The sequence below is a fragment of the Heliangelus exortis genome, chromosome 7 (assembly GCF_036169615.1).
Source record: "Heliangelus exortis chromosome 7, bHelExo1.hap1, whole genome shotgun sequence".
NCBI lineage: Eukaryota > Metazoa > Chordata > Aves > Apodiformes > Trochilidae > Heliangelus > Heliangelus exortis.
The window spans coordinates 25,779,634-25,804,308 of NC_092428.1; the positions used below are offsets into that span (position 1 = coordinate 25,779,634).

General features: G+C 41.1%; 1 protein-coding gene across 6 annotated transcripts in view; it reads left to right on the top strand.

The window, feature by feature from the left end:
- TECTB (tectorin beta) overlaps positions 1-24,249 on the top strand; it is a 33,638-nt gene extending 9,389 nt beyond the window's left edge. Inside the window, exons 1-13 of one of the 6 annotated variants that reach the window (XM_071749439.1) lie at positions 5,150-5,302; positions 13,838-14,004; positions 14,879-14,967; positions 15,963-16,076; positions 16,732-16,922; positions 17,323-17,465; positions 17,547-17,619; positions 19,874-19,977; positions 20,118-20,201; positions 20,380-20,542; positions 22,533-22,602; positions 23,536-23,568; positions 24,049-24,249. In XM_071749439.1, the coding sequence (XP_071605540.1) occupies positions 16,043-16,076; positions 16,732-16,922; positions 17,323-17,465; positions 17,547-17,619; positions 19,874-19,977; positions 20,118-20,201; positions 20,380-20,542; positions 22,533-22,602; positions 23,536-23,568; positions 24,049-24,101 (948 nt within the window). In that variant the 5' untranslated portion in view covers positions 5,150-5,302; positions 13,838-14,004; positions 14,879-14,967; positions 15,963-16,042 and the 3' untranslated portion in view covers positions 24,102-24,249. Of the gene's footprint in view, positions 1-5,137; positions 5,303-12,918; positions 12,960-13,837; positions 14,009-14,878; positions 14,968-15,962; positions 16,077-16,731; positions 16,923-17,322; positions 17,466-17,546; positions 17,620-19,873; positions 19,978-20,117; positions 20,202-20,379; positions 20,543-22,532; positions 22,603-23,535; positions 23,569-24,048 lie in introns of those variants that run through there. The other 5 variants (XM_071749438.1, XM_071749435.1, XM_071749436.1 and 2 more) reach the window with 5 other exon arrangements.
- The last annotated feature ends 426 nt before the right edge of the window (positions 24,250-24,675 follow it).

Below are 24,675 nucleotides of genomic sequence, written 5' to 3' on the forward strand. Positions count from 1 at the left end.
CCTTCAGTCTGAACACAAAGATGTGGAAGAAACAGCAATATGTGCTACATAATAGCTCAGAGTGGTTCTGCCTTCTACACCTAACAAAATATTACCAGTACAAAAATAAACATACCTTGACTGCTGAATCCTGGTGGGAAAGTTGAGGTGAAGCTTCGTCCTCCCAAAGGTTGATGCCACTGTCAAGAACACCCAGAGTTCAAACACATACGAGCCCCCCAGTGAGTATGGTGACTTTCAGAACAAAGTCCAAAATGTTCACGTAATTTTTTCAAAGTTGAAATAAAAAAGGAAGCAGACAAATGTAAAAAATTACACCCAAGTGCTAGTAACAGAATATAAAAATTCCAAAGAAACTACCCAAGAGTTCCAAGTCCCAGGGCTAGCATTTAGCATGTACCTACTTCAAGGTAACAGCATTTATTCTTATCTATGGACTACTCCATGTATTTATGTTTGGAATTGATCTGTTGCACAATGTAATGAATAAGACATTAATAACAGAGAATAAATCAGTTTCCTTGGCACCAGGTTCTGAATAGTAATAATGTGCAAATAACCTATGACTCACTGGCAATTCCCTTTCATAGGCCAATTTAAAGGGAACAATATTGAAGTTCATGACATTATGCCCATACAGTCAGCTATATCCTGTTCAGATAATCAGTTTATATAGGTGCTGGCACTGATGTATTTTGCCCACTAACCAGAGTCCTGAGCCAAAGACTATTAACCAGAAGCAGTTACAGAGAATGATTAACATGAAAGAAGTAAAGCAGTGTCTTTATACTATTACATCTATTATAAAACAACTGCTATCACATAAAAGCAGAACATAATCTGTAAGCTACCTATTTTAAAGGTGAGAGAGAGTTAGTTTTTTTCCAAAAAGAAGGTGACAGGCAATTTGCTTTGGAAATAACCAGTGCCTTTAATGTTGAGATTATAAAACTTATGCCACCACCATTCATTGATTCTAGAAGAACAGCAGAAGAGATGCCACCACACCACAGGAGGTCTCAAGAAACGTCTCAGTTCTGAGCCTTGCTTTTTCCTCCTTGCCCATACTGTAAGAACAACACAAGGAGTAGAAATTCAGTGTGGGGGAGGCAGGTAGTGAACACAAAATGCTTCCAAACACTGCATGGTTAATTACAGCCCTGCAGTCACACTCAATTGGTTGTATGTGCCAAACAGATTCTGGTTTGTTTTAATTGCGTGTTGCTATATTAATGTTTCTTTTCCAGTGATTAGAAAAGATGTGAGTCAGACATGAGCCACTACAGGAATGACAAACATTTCAAACTGGAAAGGAATGCATTGGTCTTCTCTAATGCAGTCCCAACAAGTGGTAAGGCAGTGGAAAAAAATAAAAGGGAATCTTATAGCAGATAAAGTATTTTACTTAGTACTTTACCCATGCCTGATATTAAATATAAACCAGACATGAGTAGCACGGAGTTTTGTGGGGAATAAAACTGATGAAGTCAGGTCCACTGTGCAAGTGGTGCAGAGCAACCAGACCCTTCTAGAGAGCTGCAGACCTGAGTGAGCAAATCCTCACTGTTGATTCATGTATCAGCAGGTGGGTGCTGAGCCACTGGATGCACTTAACATCCACAACTCATGCCAGCAGACATGCACCTCTCTCCTGACTCGGGGTAATAAATCTGCATAGCAGCATCCACACACTGAAGAAGAGCCCACACCCCTCCACAGTCATTTTCTCTCCAGTCCTAAGTACATATCTTCCCCTCTCCCCCAGTTTTGTGCTAATTTGGCCTCCCATCTTATTTCTTCTTTTTTCTCATTCACTTACCTGCTTGCATTTCTTTTGCCTTTTGATATTTTTCAAAACCAAATGAATGCTATGCAAAAGCTGCCTTAGTGCAATGTTTACCCAGCAAGGTCAGGAAGATGACAAAAGTTATCTGGCATACAAAGATGGGGGAGAAATGCAAACAAGAGCAGTCATGCCAGATGCTTTTAGAAGCACAGCCAAAGGCAGGGTCAGGGAGACCACAACAGCTAAAATCAGTGAAAATCAGTCCTGTCCTGAGCACTGCAGTAAGGCTCAAGTATTACTCATGTAAATCATCACCAGTCTTGAGAGACTAAAAATATGTTTACATTTTCCCTTTGCATTGTGTAAGAAAAAATTTTCACATCAGAAGCAGATGCTTCCTAGTAGAAGACTTTTAACCACAAAACATTGTCTTGATCCCCTAAAGGTATCTCTCACTTTAGGGCAAAATTAAAGCAGGATGTGGAGCTTGACTATTCTTCCGGTCCCTTCCATCCTAGTTGGCTATTTAGAAACTCATTAACTTCTTCAAGAGACCTTGGGCCTAATTAGTGCCTGGACTGAGCAGCTTGCCTCTTTCTCCTTCATCTCTGCCTCTCAGAGCTTTCCACAATGATTAAAGAAAATCATATTCCTTTTCTACAAGTAAAAAAATTTAATGTCTTGAGTTACCAGAATCTGCACACAACCTGAATTTAGTTCTACCTTGGAGTTTACCAGACCACTCTACAATTATCCAGCTTACTTTGACACCCTAATTCTTCACATGTACACATATCACTCTTCACCCCTTCTCTAACCCAAGCTCTGTAGTTTTCTTTCTTCTGCCTTTCATAAACCAGACTGTGTTTTAGCTGTGATTGAAGTGTTACCAAAGCAATTGAGAATTGAGCCAACTGTAACATGGATGTCAATCCTGCAGTCTTTTTAACACCATCAGCAAGAGGGAAATGAGCAAAAAAATGGACTCATTAGGAAATTATAATGTATTTTGTTTGTAGATAAGTGCCCATACGCTCCATAAAAGTGACAAAAAGAACTGGCCAATACAATACAAAACCAAGAGGACTCCTCACTGCAATGGCATTCTGAATGGATGCAGTTAACAATGTTAAGTTCAATAAGTATGTGCACTGAAAGAAAGCAAAAAGCAAAATCAGGAGAGTTATGGTTGCAGAGACAAGTACTGTTACTCAGGCACTGACACAGCAATGGATGGGGAGAGCTTATGCAAAATTTTTTTTATTTCCCGAATTTCTTCCAGATTCTCAGAAATTTGTTTCACAGTCAAGAGATTTGCACAAGAAAATAAAGGCTGACATGCCCTGAAACTGGTCTTTTTGGGTACTGGACATGGGTTCCACTTTTCTCAGTCAAAGGTGCACTCATAGTCCAGTTAAAGCCATCCTCTTCCCAGGCCACTGTGATGGTTCCTATTCACCAAAATAAGTTGAAGTATTGTCCCTGCATATGGACTATTAAAATAGTCAGTCCAAGGGCTATAAAGTGGTAATGCTACCCTAAGACCTCTCTAATTAATATAATCACTGTAAATGTCACCTAAGGACTCTTATCTTATTTCAGATATACATTGGCATTACAGGAAGGCAAACTAAAGCCATCATAGTTCATTATCATAATTATATATTAATGATAACCCTAGAATTTTTTTCCAAAACAGTGTCTGAAAAACATCATCACTACAGCAACAGAAATCCCTGCTAGAGTGAGGATAGTAATTTCCTGAAGTCCATTTTACCTGTAGTAATTAAATGAAACTGTAATCAACAGCTTCCTTATCTCAAAGATAGCCTTGTGAAAATAAGGAAATATTTGAACAAAATATAATGCTGTGACACCCAAGGTATTTCTTAACATTATATATCTAAGAGAAGCATAAGGATACAAAGCCTATTTAAAATAATAACAGTCAGTAGCCTGTTAAAAGTGTTCCTGTTTTGGCATCCTTACCTTGGGTAGTCACTTATTTACTAAGCTTGTGCTGTGGGTATGGGCAAACCACTGACGAAATATTTCCTGAATTCTGATGCTGTTTTCCTTAGAATTCCATATATATGGACACAAACCACCCTGTTTTCTTCTTTCTCTCATTTCTTATATACAAATTTCCAATTCTTCATTAACTGCCCTTTGTATTCAAACTCAATTTCCCTCACACACTCAGGCCTTTTCAATCTCTAAAAGACTAGTCTTAAAAGAAACATACTGAACAAGCAGATTTTCCCCTCCACCCTTCCTAAGTAAAAATTGCAGCCTATATAATTACTGGGAGAAAAGACTTCAGAGAATTCTGGGGGACAGAAAACTTTCCCAAAGAAGTGCTTCCTGCTTTTTCTGCACAATTGATCAAATTTCAGAACTTCCATCCTGAAGAACACCACGATATTTTCACAGACATTCTCTGCAGAATTTGGATGAAAAGTTGAAATAATGGGCTCTATGGAAATATTGATTGTATCCTATAGATATACTCTGCTGATGGAGTGAAGCAATATCTCCTTACCAGCTCTCATTTTGAAATAAGGGCAACAGATCATATTCAGAGTGAGTATCACTTTTCTGAGTGACCCTCTCTGCCAGTATTCCCAGAGCAATAAATATAAATAGCCCTCAGAAATGATGGAGCTGCCCTGTACTTGCAGGATGAAGAACAGTCTCAGCTCACTGTAAAGCAGTAACACTGCAGGCAAAGTTGCTTCATTGGGAAAGGTACTTTGTGAAAGATAGGAGTTATATTTTAAAAAGCTGTTCTGCGTGAAACTCAAAGTGCAATAGATTTATTTGGCAAATATAGACAGAGAAGCTTCCAATGCACAATAATAATGGCACGGGGACAATCAGTTTTGCAACCCTGAAAATCACTAGATTTAGACTCTTGAATAACTTCTTTTGAAAATATGAATTAGCCATCTAAATCAATTAGAGCAAAAATTGTAAAGGTATTCAGGTGCCAAGACTCCCTAGAGTTAAGATATCTGACCACAAACAGGAAGTTTTTTAATAGAATAGCTATGTAATTAAAATAAATAAATAAATAAAAACTTAGAGCATTCTAGCCAAATGGCAATAGCTGTTACCATCACAACAGTCAATCACATAAATAAATCATCAGCCTCATTGGTCTCTGTGGCCTTGAATCCCAATGGCTCTTCTCCCAGACCACCTGGGACACTTTGTCCAGTATGTTAAATCTAGAAGATAATTGCTGTTGTAACATGGCTATATACAGCATTTAGATACAAATACCAGGGCATATCCCTGCACAAGAACTATAAAACCCACCAGTTGGGATGTCTCAGACTTTGGCATGGACAGACAAATGAAAACTAAGAGGACAAGAGGAGCTGCCCCTTCTTGTGTGCTCTGTGCAAAATGAGAGGCAAGAACAGTCCATGCATCGGGCAAGGCTGAGGCAGATGCCTTGCATGCTGAGCCATGGAAACCTCCCTGAAGAAGGCAAAGCAATGAAATATCAAGGTACTCTTTCCTTATTTCTCCTTCGAGCTGCTGGAGCCTCTAAGCAGCAAAACTCAGGCTGTACCTGGCCTCCTTACTTCAATTCAAGGGAGCATAGTCAGGCGAAAAAGGTCCAGGCTGACAACAACTGCACAGGAAGAGGCAGCACAAGAGCCTTTATTTCTTTCTCTTTGGATGGTATTGATTAAAATAGCTGATAAAATGCAAAACCATGCATGGATAACCTGGGATCATAGCAGCAGCCTGATGCCAAGGAACTGTGTAAGTTAACCACCATCGACTGCTCAGTATCATCTGCTGCCCACAGAGCCTTTCCTGGCTGATGGAATAATCCCCAGGAGAGGAGCAAAGGCAGAAGAGCAAGCAGGAAACCACTACTGAAACCCTGCACAAAGTCAGGGAGCCTTGGAAGAAAAGATTTGCAAACAAAATCTCATGCAGACACATATTTAGGTAACATGGGCAAAATCATGAAGTGAAGGAGACTGGGTGAGCTCCAAGGTTTGCTGAGCTCAATGAAAGCTGTAACCAAACAGAAGGATGGTGGGAAGGGAAATGTTAAGGAGGTGTGAAGGTGAGAAGCCAGCCCACAAAACCAGAAGGTGGCATGACAGAGCCACAGCTGCAGACAATGTGGTGTTAGTGGCACACCAGGCAGAAAGTAAAGGGTTGCAACTACAGGAGGAAGATGATGAGTAGAAAGAAGGGAAATGAGCTGGCATGGGGATTTAAAACTCTGATAGGAGAATGAAATGTCTTAGATCACTCTGTAACTGGGGATCTCAGCAGAGTTATCTCCTGACAAGAGTTGAGGGAGGAAGGAAACGTGTAGCATTTGATGTCCTGGAGAGGAACATCTTTCTAAACTACTTGTTGCTAGCCACAAATTAGAGCTTGGAAGAGAAGTCAGAAATGTCTGGATGATGGAACTTAGATGAAGGAACTTAGATGAAGGAACTTATTCCACTCACATTTTCTATGCTCGAGTTATCTATTCTGTTTTAAATCACCTGACAATAAATTGTCTACATTATAAATTAATTAATGTATACCCAAAGAAATTATTTCAAGGAAATTCTGTTTGCATTTTTATCATTGGTTGCTTGTCATTGAAACAGCAACACTGAATTAAACTTATTATGGATAATGCAAATCATCAGAATGGGCCATTGAAAGGTCCAAGAGCTGGAGAAACACCCAGAGGAGGGTGAAATGTCTTCACCAGATTTCCTATGAGTGTGTGAGTAACTTTGCTTTTCTGTGTCATGTGTTGTCTGTTTATAGTACACCACTAACACCATCTCCTGGCCAGTTGGTGTCTGGAGTTAAACTTGTGTAAAGGTTTCCGTGAGCCTGAAATTAACATTGCAAACCTAGAATACATTCTCTTCGCTGCATCTTGTACACATTCATACTCATTGACTTTATATATGCTAAATAATACCAACTACATCCTTTTTTCCAAAGGGTTTCCAGCAAGGTGTATCAGAATACTCCAAAATCCGCTTACATTTTCAGAACTGACTAAAACAATTTAAGAACTGACTAACAAGTCAAGGAAAACACCTTCTAAGCTTTGGCATTAGAGACTGTATTTTCAGAAAAATAAACCCAATCAGTAAGTTGTATTTTTGCCTTTAAAATTAATCAGGAACATAGGGTCAGCTTCTAATTTTAGCTATCTCCAGAATAAACAAACAGCAGCAGAGGCTCCTGCGTCATTAGCAGCATAATCAATGGAGAGTCTTCAGCACAGCCTGTCCTAGAGAATTCACTACTTGGAGCTAGAGTGGGGTTCTGAGGACAACAACCCTGTGAATCCCTCAGAAGGTAATCAGATCATTGTACTCCTGAGGGATTTTCGTAGGAGAAGAGAACTGCAAGGTCATACTTTCTGAAATAGCTTGCAGGAAATATGACATGAATGTCTCTGGTGTATTAAAATTGCAAACATTTTGCAAATGGCCACAGTGCTCTGTTTAGCTACTTCAGACTGAAATGATCACTTTCTGCAGAGTGCATACTTCATCCAATTGCATTACTGTGAGCCACACTAGAAGAGAGAAACAGGAATTTTAAAAGCTAGCAAATAGTATTTATGATCGTCCCACAGGATGATCAAATTGATTTGGAGTGAATCAGTGCTACAGCAGCTACAGCCCAGCAGCAAAAAAGGTGTCAGCTTTCTCAAACCTGGCCAGCAGAGAGGACCTGTGAAAATCTCCCAAGAGCTGTATATGGGCAGTATATACATACTCTTGTATTTAGTATAACTTCAAAAAGCCAGCTAAAAAAGGAATGTCTATTGTTTCTTTGCAATTGGTTGAGTCCTAAATTAATAAGTGCTGAATACCTAAGAGTCTGAAAAGTCTCCTTCATTGCTCTCCTTCATCCCACTACATGAAGCCTGTAACACCTCTCTGCTACTAAAAGGATGGTGAATTGAAAGCCCCGTCTCAATGCATATCATCATTGTTGTGGTGGTGCAATTTGAAGAAAAGTTTATCCTTTAACTGGTCTGAAATTTGGTCTGTTATTTATGGGAAGGTTTTTTGGGTTTTTTTTTTTTTTGGAGGCTGAATGCTCTAAAGACTATGTACTGACAAAATGGGAAGAAAAACTTTGTTTCTGGCATCAGGAGGGGAAAATCCACTGAGCCACTCAATTGGTGATGGACTGTGAGTCATCAAATCACTATTAATAGGGCACAAGGTCCTGTGTGAATGGTAAACTGACAAGGGGGAATTTAGGACTTTGGGCAGCAAAATAGCCCTTGAAGGAAACGGGAGTTCTGTGTTTCCAGAAAACAAGGCATGACAGTGCAGACAATCATCCTGCAGCTCACCAGAAAGATTTTCTAATTCACAGGACAGACCCAGCCAAAGCTTTTGCTTGGATAGCTTCTTCTCCAAGCTGCTTAGTGTTTGAAAGACAGAGGGGAAATAAGAGCAGGCAGGCCAGCTCAAGGGCCCTATACCTTTGGCTTTGCCTCCCCGTGGCTCAGTTCCATTATCTGCAAAATAGAGATAATGGTACTAGGATTGTGATAAGCATTATTATTATCACTTTACAAGCACAGCACAACCTAATTAATATGGTTAAGTTTGATCCATGTAGCTCTCAAAGCAATGTAATTCTTTATAATGAACAGAGCCCTTTCACAGAGAGAGAGACTGTCTCCAAGCATGATGCTATCAGTCTGCTGAAAAATCACAAACTTATAAAAACGGAGACAACACTAGGATAATGGATACAGTGTGCTAGGAAAAGTAGGTCTAAGAATAACTAGAAGGATTATGTAGCTCAAGAAACCAGACTGTGATTTTAATCAGCAGCTGCTATCGACAGGAGTGCAGAGAGCTGTGCTTTATTTCAGAGGGCAGCACTAGAGATACTGAAAGATTATTTCACAGGTAAAATGACTGATCTTAACTCTTCACAGGGTAGGAATTACAGTGGGCATTTCTAGAACCTGATTTTTACCAGTCCTTTATGTGTGCAATCCTACCTGGATGCCCCAAAGAAGGTTCATAATTCATCTGGCTCAGGCCATCAGGTAATCAGGAAGCTGGAGACGGTGTCTATAGCTCAGCTAAGGGTCCACATGTTATGGAGAGAGCAGGAGTACTTCAGGCTTCTAGGTCAAAAGAGTCTGAGAATCTGAGGAAAGGCTTCCAGGCTTGGGAACATGAAAGGAGAGAGGCAGTTCCAAGCTAGGTGGCAATCAAGTCCTTTATAATAATGCTGCATTCCTCCTGCTTCTGGAATTTCTTTATTGGTTTGCCACTGCATTTTTCTTTGCTTTATTAATATAAATATTTTTTAAATAAGAAGACTACATTTGAGCCCAGTTCATCAGCTGTCAATGGTATTGCCACTGAGGGACAGCAGAGGAATAATTTGCCTTTAATAATTTTTACGTTACCCACTGCAGTGCAGTCCTTTTTTTGTCAGTTCTTGTGTAGCAAGGCATGTAGGCTGAGTGAACAGCATTATTTATGGCCAATGCATCAGGACCAGGAATTGGGCAGCTGCTCCAGACTTTCTCACAGTTGCAGTGACATCCCCCAACCCAAGCTAAGAAACACTGCTGCAACCCTCCCAGCAGCAGTGGGGATAACAGGAAAGAGCATCACTGGAACAAGAAGAGCAATGGTTACTGTGTCAGACCCAGCTGCCAACTTGAGAAGACTGAACTAATGAAGGACACAAAGACTCCATTCTACCTTCTTTCTCACCTTCCTCTTAAAATCCTCCCCCCTCCATCCCCTGCCCACGCTGCCAAGAGATCAAGACCTGTTGTTGAGATAACAAGAACTAAAAGTTTTACAAGGTGTTATACAGGACAGCATGGTTGAGATCCAAAAAAGCACTTAAGCACCTCAGAAGCCATTTAGGCCACATTCAGGTGATTCCAGAATGCAATTCCCCAGCAACACCATGCCACTACAAAACACTTAATCCATGTATCCTCAGCAGAAAATGCCTGCAGTTCTGCTGTGACACATCCCAAGTGGGACAGCAGCACTGGTTGCAGCTGAGAACAGCAGCCAGAGCTGTGCTCTCTTCAAAGGGCAGCTGGAGGAGACAGGCTGGGTGGTCAGAGCCCTTGACCAGGGCTATGGAAGATTCAGATACAGTTGTCCCCACTTGTAGAATTCAAAGTTATTTTTCCCCAGAAATGCTGTAACTTCTATCTGGTAGCCACTCTTGGGTACTTAGTGAACACTTTGAGGGTCTTCCAACAAATGTGCCACAGAGCACGCGGGAGTGCTCAGACTTCCAAGGCTAAAAAAAAGACTAATATCAAGCCAACCAGAGGAGTGTGCCTCATTTTCAATTGAGGTGCCCACACACAGACAGACAGTGCCATTTGAGATGTCCTTGAGCATTCTGCCTGGCTTCCAGATGCCACTCCAAAAGCACATGAGTCTCCTAGAGGTCTTGTGTCACAGCTGCAGATATCTTGGCCACTTTACAGCACTTTTTAATACAATATATGACTCATTCAGGCAAATGAAGCAAGCGTCTGGCAAGTTTAGGCATCTCCAGAAGGTGGCAGTCCAAGGATGGTTGTGGTCTCATGTGACCAGTGTAAGTCATCAGTTCTGGTCCTGTTTTTACATGTCTCATGTTTTTATTAAATCAAGCCTGGAATCCTTATCCTGCATAATTAGCTAGCTCCAAGACAGATCACAAAAAAATACACCAAACAAAACACTTACCTACACAAAGGCTTCAAGGAAACTCAGCTGGAAATTGATGTTTTGTTCCAAGAGTAGTGAATTCCAGGCAGAACTTTGTCGGACAAGCTTCCAAAGAATATTCATCTGAATACGCTGGCAAAACTAAACAGCAACGGGATGAGGCATTCAAAGGAACTTGAAATCTGATTATTTACTTCAGCCACAGTTCTGTGCTTGGCAAGCTCTGCTGTTGTAAACTCCTCTGTAAATGCCTGGAACAAGAGAAATGACAAGAGAATTCTTCTTCAGCTAAAAGTCTGTGCTCAAGCACACCCCAGCAGTTACAGATACTGACAGCAGCACTGTCTGGCCAAGCACATGGCTGCAGGTGACTGCTGAAAAATATGATTCAGCGTTGCGTAGGCAAGACAGACAGGTGATGCACAGGGGAGTGTACAGCAGAAGACTGTCTCTTTTGCTGACCCAAACCTCCACCTCTGATTTTCATGTGATTCCCTTTTCCACAAACACAGTTTGCTCTGATTTCTTCTGTTTCTGAGTTGTTTGAAGAATGTCAGCTACCTGGAGACCTAGGGTGCAGGGTATCTGTGGGTGCCAGGAGCTCTGTTACACACCTGCATGATTCTGTTGTCTGCTCATGAGGCTGAAACATCATAGAGTAAAATCATTTAGTCTGGAAGAGACCTTTAAGATCAATTCCAACCATAAACCTACGGCTCCCAACTACACCACTAAACTATTCCCTAAGTGCCACATCTATACTCTTTAAAATATCTCCAGGGGTGGTGACTCAACCACATGCTGAAGTGAGTGACCAGCCATGTGCCATGAGTAACTATTGGAAAGGCATTTGTTCTGTAAAAGGCAAAATAATGCTGAAGTTCATAGGGTATTTATTTCTCAAGGCAATGAGTCTACACAGCACAGCTCACTGTAGACTCAGGATCTAGGGCAAGTCTGACTGGACCAGCACAGTGCTGCCTTTCCAACGGGACCCATTAGCTTGGATCAGGCCCAACACAAACCAGTTACCAACACAAAGCAGTTGCCACATGCTTCCAGATCCAGCCAGTGGAGTAAATGCACCCCTTATCTCAGACACCTATGCCAGGTTTTTGTGATTGGAAACACCATCATCAACACATTGCAGCCTCTAGGAAAATGTCACCAGACCTCACACATCTTGGTATCAATGAGACATCTTCACTGATCCTCATTACCCCATCAATTCCTTACATGAAGCTAAGGGGCTCTTTGGTTTATTGTTTTATCCAAACCAATGAAAACTGGATGTCACAATATCCTTTGCACATACAAACAGCAGAACCTGTTTTCTTCTCTAAGAACCAGACAGGAGATACTTGCAGAGTTTTGCATCAAAATGCAAGGAACAAAGCTGGAGAGACAAGCTGCCCTTGTAGGTGAAATCCACAACAAGGCCTTCATTTGCTCTTTGTCAAAATCTTTACAGATACTGAGAGTGCTGAGATTATTCAGTGGGCTTGGAAAGAGGCAGGGAAATACAACAAACCTCAATGGTCTGCTTTGCAATTTAATGGCTTTCCTTTTTCTGTGTGTGCAATTACTGAGAGAAACCTAACCCTTCCCTGAGCCTTCACCTTTGATCAGGGCAAGTATCAAATGCTGGTTGACTTAGGTGCACTTTGTGCTTGTTTCTTATGCAAATGTGGACTACTATACACCAGCTGGCACTTCTGCCAAATTTGTTTCATGGATTTCATTCTATTTTCTACCTTTCACCTAAAAGGGGTATTATGTATGTGGAGATAACTTTTCTGTGAGAAGATAGTGAGAGATTTATTTACTGTCAAAAATATGGGACTAGATCCATCTTGGAGTAATTGCACTGAAACTTATAGCATTACAGCAATGATAATGTAATTACAGTATTTGCTAAAAATCATCAGAACAAAGCTAATCTGTGTTTCAAATGGTTTGTTAACGTTATGGTGAGGCTGACCACTTATATCATATTTAGCAAGGCATTTACACTATACCTGATCAAATATCTTGTTCTCCAAATCATCACAATGTGGGCAGACCTGAGAGATCAAGTCCAAGCCATGGGCTGAATAAGATCCCTTGAGCCTGAAGAATCAGTTTGTTCAAGATTGTGAGGCCCTTCTCATGCCCAAAGTAATAACCTGCCTCCTGCAAGCCTCCCCTGTTTCTTTATATATGCTTGATAACAAGGAGGGCCATAATGTCTCACCAGAAAGCCCAGATTGTGGTTCCAGACCAGTCACACACACAGAAAGACAAAAATAAGTGGATGTTTACACATTGTGTAAACTTAGGAAACCAACAGATTTGGGCCACAGAGCCTGCAGAAGAATTTGGGGTCAGGGTATAAAATGGACACCTAGGTTTAAATCTTCCTTATTTTAGGATTTCTGAGGAGTTCTGCAGGACTGGATCTCCCAGGCAAGGTCAGTGAGATCCTCTGTGTTTTCTGACTCAAGCCAGAGATCAGAGCCTCTGTAATTCCACAGCACCCTGATCTGGGTGGATACACAGGTGCCCAAAGTTGAGGTCAGGCCAGCAGACATAGCAAGACTGTTTTATGGTCCACATGTTTTATGCAAGTATGTAAAATATCAGTAGAGTACCCAAGTCCTTTTTCTGGGCCTATCACTGAAAGCAAGCACAGAACAGAATGTAATAGGTTACCAGAAAATTTTACCAGCTGACCAAGACTGTCATATGGGAACCACATGACTTATGGTCATATGAAGAACAAATTTGTTTCAGTTTTCTGTGCAGTGGCCAAGTGTACATATTCTTTATCATAATGAATGTATTTTACATTATGTATAATTAATGTATATTACATAGTCTTACGCACACAGTATTATGTATTATAATTATATATCATGACACTTAGGTTTAAAGAAGAGCCTACATAAACTTACATGCTTGTGAACTTTTAGAAAACATATGTGAACAAAACAACCCCAAAGCTGGTATATATCATCTGTGGAACTTACTTTTGTCTTGACATTATCAAGAAGCCATTCAGGACAGGCACCAAATGCCTATAAATACATTTTCACTGAATTCCTAGAAGGCGACTGTTGTTTCAGCTCTGCAGAAATTCTATATTCCCCTAATTAACTTGGAAAATTAAAATGCTGCACCACGATATACCTTCAGCAGGTTTCTGTTCAATTATTTTCAAGAGTTGTAAAAAGCCACCATAAACTGACTTTTTAAAAATCAAATAACAGCAAGAGTTCCCATCTAGGGGAAGAGAACTACTTTTCTATAACTCTTTTTTTTTCCTTCCCACACTGGACAATACTGGCAGGTTGAGATTTAACCAGAGATGGGCTCCTTTTACAAGATTGCTTATATAAAGCAAAGATAACACCAGCTGAGTTCATTTGAAAGAGGAAATCTTGGGAAGAGCCAACGGCGCAGCGATTGGAATAAGACCGGAATGAAAATCTGAAAAACTCAGCCTATTCCTATCTCGTAGGTATAATAATTAATTTCTTATAAAATATATAGGATTATAAATAGAAGGAACTGTCACTGAAATGTACTGTAGGAGCCTTTCATATTTTGAAATAGAGGCTGAGTGAAAATGTTGAAACTGGTTGTTTTCATTTGAAATACTTAATCAGGAAGATTTTTTGGTTTATTTTCTTTACCTAAGTGATATTTGTTACTTCTGACAGTCTGCTCAGTGATGTGTATATGAGGACAGGCACTAAAGAGTGTCTACAGAAGGAAAATATGAGAGCTCCAGTCCCAGTCCCACAGGCTGTACCTGCTTCTCTCTCTGGGACAGAGCTTGCTGATGAGAGGCCTGAAGTGCAAATGTAGATTACTGCCCTGTATGTTCTTTTACAAACTCAGTATTTAGTTGTAAAGGATAAAATGTGTAATTTACCAAAACCAAACTTCAAGAAGGTAAGATTATAGAGATCAGGATAACTTTCACCACAGAGAATTGTTTCAGCACTAAATTTATAAGCAGAATATATATATGCTATGGCATAATATTTCTTCTAGTTTTCAGATGCCACGATTTCAGTTTCATTTGGTTATAGTAACACGTAAGGTTTACACTCCTTACCAGAACAAAGAAAACCTACAGTATTTCAAAGCCACCACTAAAATGAAATAATAAAATTGCTGCAGTAGTTACTCAGCAATAATATTGATCTTGGGAATATTTGTCCTGTAGATGAAATTAAGGTGGGCAACAGAATACCAGCAGCATTATTTGTTTCTTTCTGCAAGAAGAAAACGTTTAACAAGAGCTATAATTTTTGGTCTGCAGCCAATGCATTTTATTTCTAATTTTAAAGACGTTTTCAGCTTTTATTCTTTGTGTCCTCAGATCATTGCAAGAAATGGTGATTCTCACTATTTATCTGCTGGTCATCTTGGCTCAAGCTCTTGCGGGGCCTTGCAATCCAAATAAAGCAGGTAAAATAAACTAAGTCTCTTATGATCTTCTCTTGTAATCAAGCTGGCAAAGGGGTTTTTTTCTATTCAAAAGTGGAACCATTTTTCCTCAGAAAGTTAAGCAGTGGATCCTGGAGAGCTACTCCTTACATTTCTTTTACTGATCTGCTTTCAGCTAGCACAGTGAAGCAAGCACCACAAAGAGTCCTAGCCCCATGAAGAATTAGGCATATGCTTAACTCTGTGCAATAAAGTTAGGCACAAGCAGAACTGAGGCAACGATGGCAAAGAAAAAAACAATTAGAAATTATTTGTGACAGCACAGGCCAGATGCAGCAGATCTTTGCTGCCCAAACTGGGCTCTAGTCTCACTGACTCCAGTCAGATGATCAGTGGTGAATGGAAGTGCTGGGCTGAACTTCTGAGCCACGATGCTATATTGAACAAGGAAAAACAAAAATCGTTGAAGCTAAGGCCCTAATTGTAGACTGATGTCTGCCCAGAGACTCAAATTATCTGGTACCAGACAAACCTGTAACACAGCATTCACTAAAATTAAGAAATGTGCTTCAGAAATGTGTTTGAATATGTCTCAATACAGAGTGTTTGCTTTTTGTGTGTGTGTGGCTGGTGTCAGCCTCCTGCCAGTAACTTCATGGTAAATTGGAATTATTTCACTCTCTAGCCATTTATTTCAGTACCTTCATGTGTACAAGTAGTTTTTCTGAACTGCAGGAATTTTCATAGTTGCAAAGTCACTGGAGTTACAAACCTGACCACCAACAAAAGCAGGGTCAGCTTGCATATGCTGAAGGTTTGTTGATCAGAAACCTGTAAGTTGCTGAGGTCCCTGTTGTATTTTCCCTGAGTATCCCCTAGCCTTATGCAGACATGCAACATCAGGCTTTTATCATAATAATGAGAGTGCCAAGGGCTTTAAAAGAAATTATTGAATAATTCCAGGTGGGGTGTGCTTTTTCTGACAGTGGTAATTGGAAGTCTTTCTCAATTTTCAGGTCACTAATGGTTAGTCAATATTTGCCCTTTAAATTCCCATCAGGCCTTGAAATTCACACTGACTGATTCTCTTTGAAAAATGTTCAATTCTGCTACCATGAAGCAACCAGTATGTAAGCTGCAGTGTTTAATATTCAGGATTGCATTGGCAATTCCTGCTATTAACTGTGGCTGTAAGCAGGGCTACGATTTCCATTCATTTACTATTGTTATTAACAGGGTTAGACTTTTCAGTTAATTTTGAGATCTTAGCCTTTAACTCCAGAATTTCAAAAATTCAGTTTACATTGGCATGGCAATACCAGTGCCAGGAGTCAAAGGGCAGAATATGTATTGTGGCCTAGATCTCACACTGCTGCAAAAGCTGCACATCTACCAAAGCCTAACAAACAACTTCACCAATGTTATTTTTATAGGGTCAGTGGTGTTAGAAAAGTCAGCTCTGCAGTGGGATTTCAGTGCTGAAATTTTTCACTTCAGGTTTCTTAGCAGCATCTCTACTCCTTCACCAGCTATTCCAGTAAGATAAAACATTTACATAAGTTCTGCATTGATTCGAAGGCAAAGGCCAAACTCTTCCAATGAGGACAAAATTTAACAACTCAAAGGTCAGCTTGGTGTACCTAAAGCTGTACCTAAATGTTAGGGGACCTTTCACAGCACAGCCCTGAAGTTTAATCCCAATGGAAAGTAGGTGTGAAGACTCACCCACCTCTTGAAAGCAAAACCCCACTGAATATCACTCTAGGTGTATTATTTTCCTTTCAGATGCAATTCTTGTCTACTGCTATCCTAAAACCATCATTACCAGAATTCCAGAGTGTCCTTATGGATGGGAGGTTAATCAACTGGCACTGGGAGGAGTTTGCTACAATGGGATCCACGATTCGGGATATTACCAATTCACAATCCCAGACCTGTCACCTAAAAACAAATCCTACTGTGGGACACAGTCAGAGGTAAGACTATCAGGATCAACATTTCTGAGCTGAACTCAGAAACAGGCTGGATTCTTTTGAGAGACTCCTGTTTGGTTTAGCTTGGAGTAGGCTTAAAGTGTTGATGGAAGGAGAAAACAAGGAGAAGGAGAAAGAAGAATTAAACAGTTGTGGTTTGCATCTACAGGCAAAATACTCACAGGCTTAGAGATACTGGTCTGTTTGTTGCTCACCCATTTGCACCTCTATTACACAGAACACATTTATAGACAGCACAACTTCTAAAGAGCTACAAAGCCATGTTTCCTTGGGGATGGTTGTTTTGTCACCAGATTGAGTCTTCACCTTTGAAATGACTGAATTGTTCCTGATGCCCTGAGGATTCACTCCTGCCTACATGTCTCTGTCTCACCACCCACAGTTCAAGAACCCCGTTTATCACTTCTACAACTCCATTGTCTCCAATGACACCTCCATAATTGTGAAGAGTCAGCCTGTGAACTACTCCTTCACCTGCACGTACAATGCCAACTACCTGGTGAACCAGGCTGCCTTTGACCAGAGGTATGTCCTCTTCTGGGAGTGCACCTCATCCCATTTTCAGCACCACATCTCCCTTATACAGAAATCTGGTTATGTCCCCAGGGTGGCCACCATCCACGTGAAGAATGGAAGCTCTGGTTCATTTGAAAGTCAGTTGTCCCTCAACTTCTACTCCGTAAGTGCCATCCAGCTTTTTGCCTTCACCTTCCATGGGCTTCAGCCTAAAAACTGGGAAAAAAGGGATACTGCTCCTGACCTGCATGTGTCATGGAGCACATTACAAGCCTGGGACAGATAGTTACAGGGAGAGTTGCAGGGTTCCTCGTTTCTATTAGGGGGGTTATTAGAAGGGATATATTTAAACTGAACACAGCAGACATCAACTCCAAATCAGTCAGATTTTTCTGCTGAGAGTTGTACTTCTAACATGCTGACAGGCTTTATAAGAAAATGCAAAACTTGTTTGTAGTCCCACACAAAGAGCAGTGTGTACCTGCAGGCATCACATAACCTCTACAGATACCCTACAGATAGCTCTGTGTACTTCTCTTGCTTTCTGGTCCTCTGACCTGACAGATATTTCATGCTCCCCAGAGACCTTTAGGTCATGCTGGAATTTTGGTTTTTTTCTATCAAAGCTCAGTCACGAGCACCAAAGTTACCTCTCTTTAGGCAGAATTAGAAAAAGCACTATTAACATACACTGATAAATTTATTGGTCTGGTAGAAGGAGTATCTAGCACAAAGTGGATTGATGGAAATTTCTCCTCCCACAGTCCGCATTTTAGGTACCAATTGATCACTGCATATTTTGGCAGTGCTGGGAAGTCACATGAAAGTCCATATGGCCTTTTTTACTGATCTATACCACACTGGCAAGGTCTGAGGATGCACCACACTGCTCCTATCAACCCCTGACAGAACGGCTACAAAACCAAATGATGGACAAGGAGCATTGGATCTCGGGTTTTGGGTTGTTTTTTTTTTTAATTTGGCCAAATGACTCTTTTGTTCTAATGGCCATGGAGATCCCAAGAGAAAAGGAGGGAATGGCTGAATTGTATTAATGCTTTTCCCACTGATCATAAGTGCAGAACAGGCTCAGAAAGCTAATAGACCAGTTGTTTCTTACTTAGTTCATATTTTCACTGGAGAGTAAAGGATAATTTCAAAGAATCGTCCATACTTTTTTCTGGCAAAATGGAAATAAAAGATTTATTTTGCCTTCCTATTCATCTTGGCTACTGTCTGGCACAGCCTTCTGCTTATGGTGGGCCATGCCTTCAGATGGTCCATGTACCCTTTCCTCACCCAGAAGCAGTGCCTACGCTGCAGGGTAACCCAGTGGAAACACTTGGATCTCTCCTGACCTTTAGCCTGTGACACACCAGTAACAGCAAATGTCTGTGATACAGCATTAAAGGCTGGAGCCTGGATGGAAATCAAACCTTCAACACTGAAACCCATTGTGAAGAAAAGCAACCTAATACCCTAAAGCAGTGTAGAGCAAGAGTTTGGGAAAGAAGAGGTTCATCTCATTTTAGCACAAGGGACCAATTAGAGTTTTATGTCAGTACTTCTCCGAGTTCTACCTTTTGGGAGAAATCATTGGTTAAATGAGAAATTTTCAGGGCACTTACCAGCTATGAATCACTGCTCTAAACACAGCCTTGAGCCTTAACTTCAGTGCAGCCAGTCTATTAGATGTTGCAGTGGGAATACTGTCGTGCCTCACAGCCACCTCCTCACATAGGTGAGACAAGATGCGTAAGAAAATCAGTACCAGGGAACCAAGAAAGAACAGCATGAAAAGATAGCCTAGCAGCTCCAGAACTACAAATATCTGAATCCTCCTGGATAGGTCTAACTAAGAAAACCAGCACTAGACTGAACATGTTAATCTTTAGTGCTGGTCTGGCTTCATTATGATCTTATGCAATAAAAAGCATCAGGATTTAAGGTGGGTACTTCAGTGTATTTGTAACCAGACTTTCTCACCTGAACATCACACACTGCACCACTTTAACATCTCTCTTTTTAGTGGATGAATGACTGTAGCTTGTAAAGCTCTTTCTGCATTCCACACAGTCATCTCCAGTATCTCACTCCCACCAGCTTCCCCCACCAGCTCTGGTGTTCCAGAAACAGCAGCAAGCTTGCTCACCACCCATACTATGATATAACACATACCACAATCCAAATTCTGTCTCTTTTTATCATTGTAAGCCAAAAATTAACAACAAAAAATAAATTTAAACACTACCTTGGGCTTCCAGTAGTCCTCCAACAAGGTGTAGAATTTAGAGCATGCGCGTAGCAAGAACCCAGCCTTCTAAAGTCCATCTCTCCAGAGCTGTCTGAAGTTGCCCCATGCCTTTGCTTTGCATGTTACTAGTAATGTATAATGCTTTTCTCTTTGTCTTTCAAAGAATGCCAAGTTTTCAAGTATAAAAGAAGCCCCTTTCATCGTTGAGACATCAGAAATTGGTTCTGACATATTTGCTGGAGTGGAAGCTAAGGGCTTAAGTGACAGGTAGGCAAAATTCCTGCTTTGGCAGGGAGATTCAAGTTGATGATCTCCAGCAGTTCCTTATAATTCCATGAAAAGGAGTAATAATTAATAAAATGACAATCAGGACCTTCCCTGCTAATCTGGGATCTGTGTCTCCCCAGGTTCAAAGTTGTTCTCAACAACTGCTGGGCAACTCCCTCCTCAGAGTATTTCTACCAGATCCACTGGCCTCTGATCACCAAGGGGTAGGTGCTGGTGGGACCTGGGGGAGCACTTCTGCCCAGCCCTGAGGACAAGAGAAAGCTGTGGGGTGAGGGGAGCAAAAGAGAAACTGGTCCACAGCAAGTCAAACACATCTATCAGCTCACATCTATGAGCCATGTAGGCTCTGACACTTCTTCTTCTTCTCCATGTACAACACAGGTGTGCCACGGACACCTCCATCCTCGTGCACGAGAACGGGAAAACGAACCGGGCGACGTTCCAGTTCAACGCCTTCCGCTTCCGTAACATCCCCAAGCTGTCCAAGGTCTGGCTGCACTGTGAGACACACGTCTGTGACAGTGAGAAGTTCTCCTGCCCAGTGGTAAGGCCTCCCTCCTAGAGAAACCTGTGGTGATAAATTTAAACAGAGGGTGTCAAGACCCTCTGCATGCTGGGTGCAGAGCCAGTGCTGGAGCTTTCGGTAGGTTGAGCATCACCACGTGTGTGGCCAGCACTGCACCCTGACCTCCAGCAGCCCACAGGCACTGCCTGCAAAGTGGGAGCCACTTCTTTAAATGTAGAACTTCAAAAACTCAGTTCTTGACAATATCCCAGACTACAGTCCTCTCTGACAAATGGCTATACCTAAACAAAAGCCTGGAAAAAAGGAGAAAGAGGTTCTTTCCATTGCACTAAATATCTCAGTGCTAAGGGCACCCTGGGGGCAGCATTACTAAGCAAACCAAATGTCCCAGACCTCTTTCATAGGGTAGGTCCTCCCTGCTATCCTGCAGTAAGCTACTGCACTTGCAGCCATCCTATTCTGCATGAAATACATAAATTGTGACAGGAGTAGGAACTGAGGGCACAGAGTAGGTTTCTGTGACCTCAGGTGGGATGTGGGAGGCTGCTCTATGGCATGCAGGGGGGGTGAGCTCATACCAACTGATGCAGGGCCAAGGGTTGTTTTAAGGAAATGTACTAAAGAGAGATGCTACTAATAGTTAAATTACATAGACCTCCATTACATCCCTGAAATGTCCTTCTTTAAAAACTTCTCTCTTCTTCCTTCACTGAGTCAGAGCTTCACTGTTCTTTCTCCCATGCAATGAATGTGTCATTGCTATAAAATGAAGTAGAATTTTATTTAAGCTCTAATGAAAGGCCAAAATACTCCACAGCCAACATACTGCTATTTCAGACACAAATATTTCTTGCTGGAGAATAGAAAGAACCAACCTTGGTGAAACCAACTTTCCTTTCTAAACCTTTTCTCTGCCCAGGAGCCAAATCAGGATAGCAGTTTACTACCCAGCCTCAGCACTAAGCAGGGGGCACCAGTTTGTGTAAAACCTGCATATTAGATAAAACTGCATTGTTAGAAATTCTAAGTTTCAAAGGGAAAAGAAAAAATCTCTGGCTTCAGATTTTGTTGTTTAAAGATTTCTTCAACTTTTTTAGCCAGCTACTGACCTGGGTGAAAAGAAAACTCAAAGCCAGTACTTCATATCTGTCTTTCTAGCAGTACTAACAAACATCTATATCATTACTTCAGGCACAGGGGGAATTCTCTCCTTGCCTTCCAGTACAGGATAATTGTTCAATCAGGTTTACATCCCTCAAGACCACTTCCCACCCAAAACTGCAGCTGGTGGTCTGCAGGAATTAAGGTTGAACCAAGCTGGGGGGGTGTCCGTGCTTACAATCAAGTCACCACCAGAACAACAACATGCTGAGTTTGTTAAAAAAAAAAAAAAAAAAAAAAAAAAATCTCACAGCTGGCGATCTGCAAAGGTCCGGGGACAGACAAGGACCTTTAACCTACAGAGCACTGTCTCCAACGCTGACCTTGTCAGCTGTGACAGGTGACAGGCATCATTAGTGCTGGATAGGAAAGGAACTACATGGAGGGACTTTGTGCTTCCTATTTCTCTCCAATGGGCAGCAATTATACTTAGCAATAAACAACAACAGAAGCCTTCACAGAGGTCATGGGTTAAATGGATGAAGCTTAGCTCCCCCCTTTCTTCTTAACAGGAGTTTTGTTTTTGTATAAGGCAGGGTGGAAAGGGCAGCCCAGGAGGACCTGGGATTAGTAAGCAGATGCCCATGGGGGTTCCAGCCACCAACAGTCATTGTAAGGGCTGGGGCACACCAAAAGCCTCAGAAAACGCACTGGAAAGACTCCTGAAATCTCTTCTGAACCAAAAGACCCCTATTATTAAAAAAAAAGAAATCCCTAGGAAATATGCAATATTGACATAGATTTCATTTTCTTGGTTGGAAGCATGAGTACAGAGCTTGGATTTTTAGAATTTTTAAAACTATTTTTAATTTTTTTGGTGTACGTGGCTTTCCCTCTTATCTCTTAGATATGTGACAGACGAAAACAACACATGGAACAAACTGGAGGTGTTTTAGTGGCAGAGATCTCTGTACGCAGTAAGTGGATGGGTGTCTGGGGTGGTTCTGCCTTTGGGAAGCAGTGAGGATGGGAGCCAGTGTCTCACAGCAGAGGAGCAAGCAGAGGATCAGGAGCCCTCTGCCAGAGCCCTCTCCCCCATGGCAGCAGGAGTCTCAAACAGAAGTTGGTGCCCTGCAGGCTCAGAGGCAGTGGCAGAAGGGCCCAGGGAAATTCCTCATTGACAAAGTGAGTGAAGGAACCCATTTGGTATTAATGAGAAGTGGCCAAACCACTTAGACACCAAGTTAGGAATGTAAACTCTGCTCATACTTCATTTGACCTCAGCAACAGCCCAGACAAGCTCATAAATAGTACAGGAACAGAGATCAGGCTTAGGAGCAGCAGGGAAGCTTTTCTTTACTCCGTGGGTTAATACTTCAGCATATTCATAACTCTAGTAGGTTAACCCTTTGTGCCCACTCCTCCTGATACACAAATTGAATTGCAATCAGGTTTTCTCACAGCAAAGCAATGCCTATTTCACTAACTGCTGCCTCCCAGAGGCACCAGGAATATTTCCCCAAGCTTGTTTAATTCTCTGGAGCCAACACATCTTTGGAAACAGGTCCTTGGAATAAGGTATGCCCAGATCAAGTTTACACTAAAGCCTTTTAGATCGACTCATCAGCTACAGCCACACCAACCTGAAAGCCAACTTAAAATTACAAATACATCTAGAGCAGCATTACTACAATTCAGTATGTTGCACTAATAAAACCCCATCATTGTTAGAAGATAAAAGAACTAAAGATCCTTTTATAACTTCAGACAGCGAAACCAAGTGGAAGAAATTTCCAGAATTTCAAAATGTGGTAAATGCTATTTGTTCTGCTTTTATAAAACACAATGATGCACTTTGTCCTGTTTGAAGTATGCCATCCCAATGTATCTTTTTCTCTTATTTTATACAGGCAAAGGTATATCCAGATTTTACACACTCTCAGGTAAATAGCAAAGTATTAAAATATCAGTCTCAAGTATGGGGACAGTGACTCTGTCAACATAAAAACAGTTGTTCAAAGGAAGACCAGGTAAATTTGACAGAAAGGGAAATATTTTAAAAAATTGAGAAAAATTGAGAAATTTTTGTTTCTCAACATTATGCACTTTGTTTTGGCACATCATTCATTCTGGTCATTCAAGTCATACCAGTAACTTCCTATACTTAACATTACCTTCTATTACTTTCACACCCTCTTCCCAAAGAGGAACAAACATGTCTCACTGGGTTAACAGAGATGTCTGAAATAATTTCTGTTTGGAGAGGGCTTGAAAAAGCCCTTAAAGTTATATCAAGTTATTGAAACTTGATATGGTGACAGAGCCACATTAGGGACATGGAGTTGCACTAATGGGGGTGGGAAAAGAATGTGGAAGGCAGCTGATAGTGAAGTACTCACATTTAGTCTGTGTTTCTCTTGCAGAAATCATCTTCCACCTACTCTTTGCCATTGGGTTTTGTGCTGCTTTACTATAAAACACAACATAGCAGTGTTTCTAAACTTTTCCCACTCCTGGTTGAACTGGACTTCTTTACTAGAGGTGTTTATTTTACAGAGAAAAACCAAAAGTCACAAAAAATCATTGTGCATCATTTTACCAGATAAATAAAACATTCCATGAGCTTTGTGTCTTGAATACTGGAGCATCTGAAAGAAAATTTGCCTCTCCCCAGTCTCTGCAGGCATCTTAAACTAGTGAAAACCCAGGGGTTACACTTTCCACTGAAGCTTCCTTTTAAAGACCCGTGATGCCAACAGGACTTGTTTCTATAAGGAACACAGGGATATGCAAACTCAGCATTTTTCAACCCCAAATCCCCCTTCAAAGTTCCCCTTCCCTGTAAGTCTCAGTGTGGTATGAAAGTCTGCATTAGCCCCTCTTGCAAAGTCCTAACTTCATCTGTGAAGCCTTTGAGCAAGACAAAAATTAACCTAACACATCAAGGATAGGAGAAAAGGCTTTTCTATGTAGCAATACTTAGAAGGTCCTCAGAATTAATTACCTGGCATTTCTTTATGTCTTCTCAGTGCTGTCATTATTGATTGGTT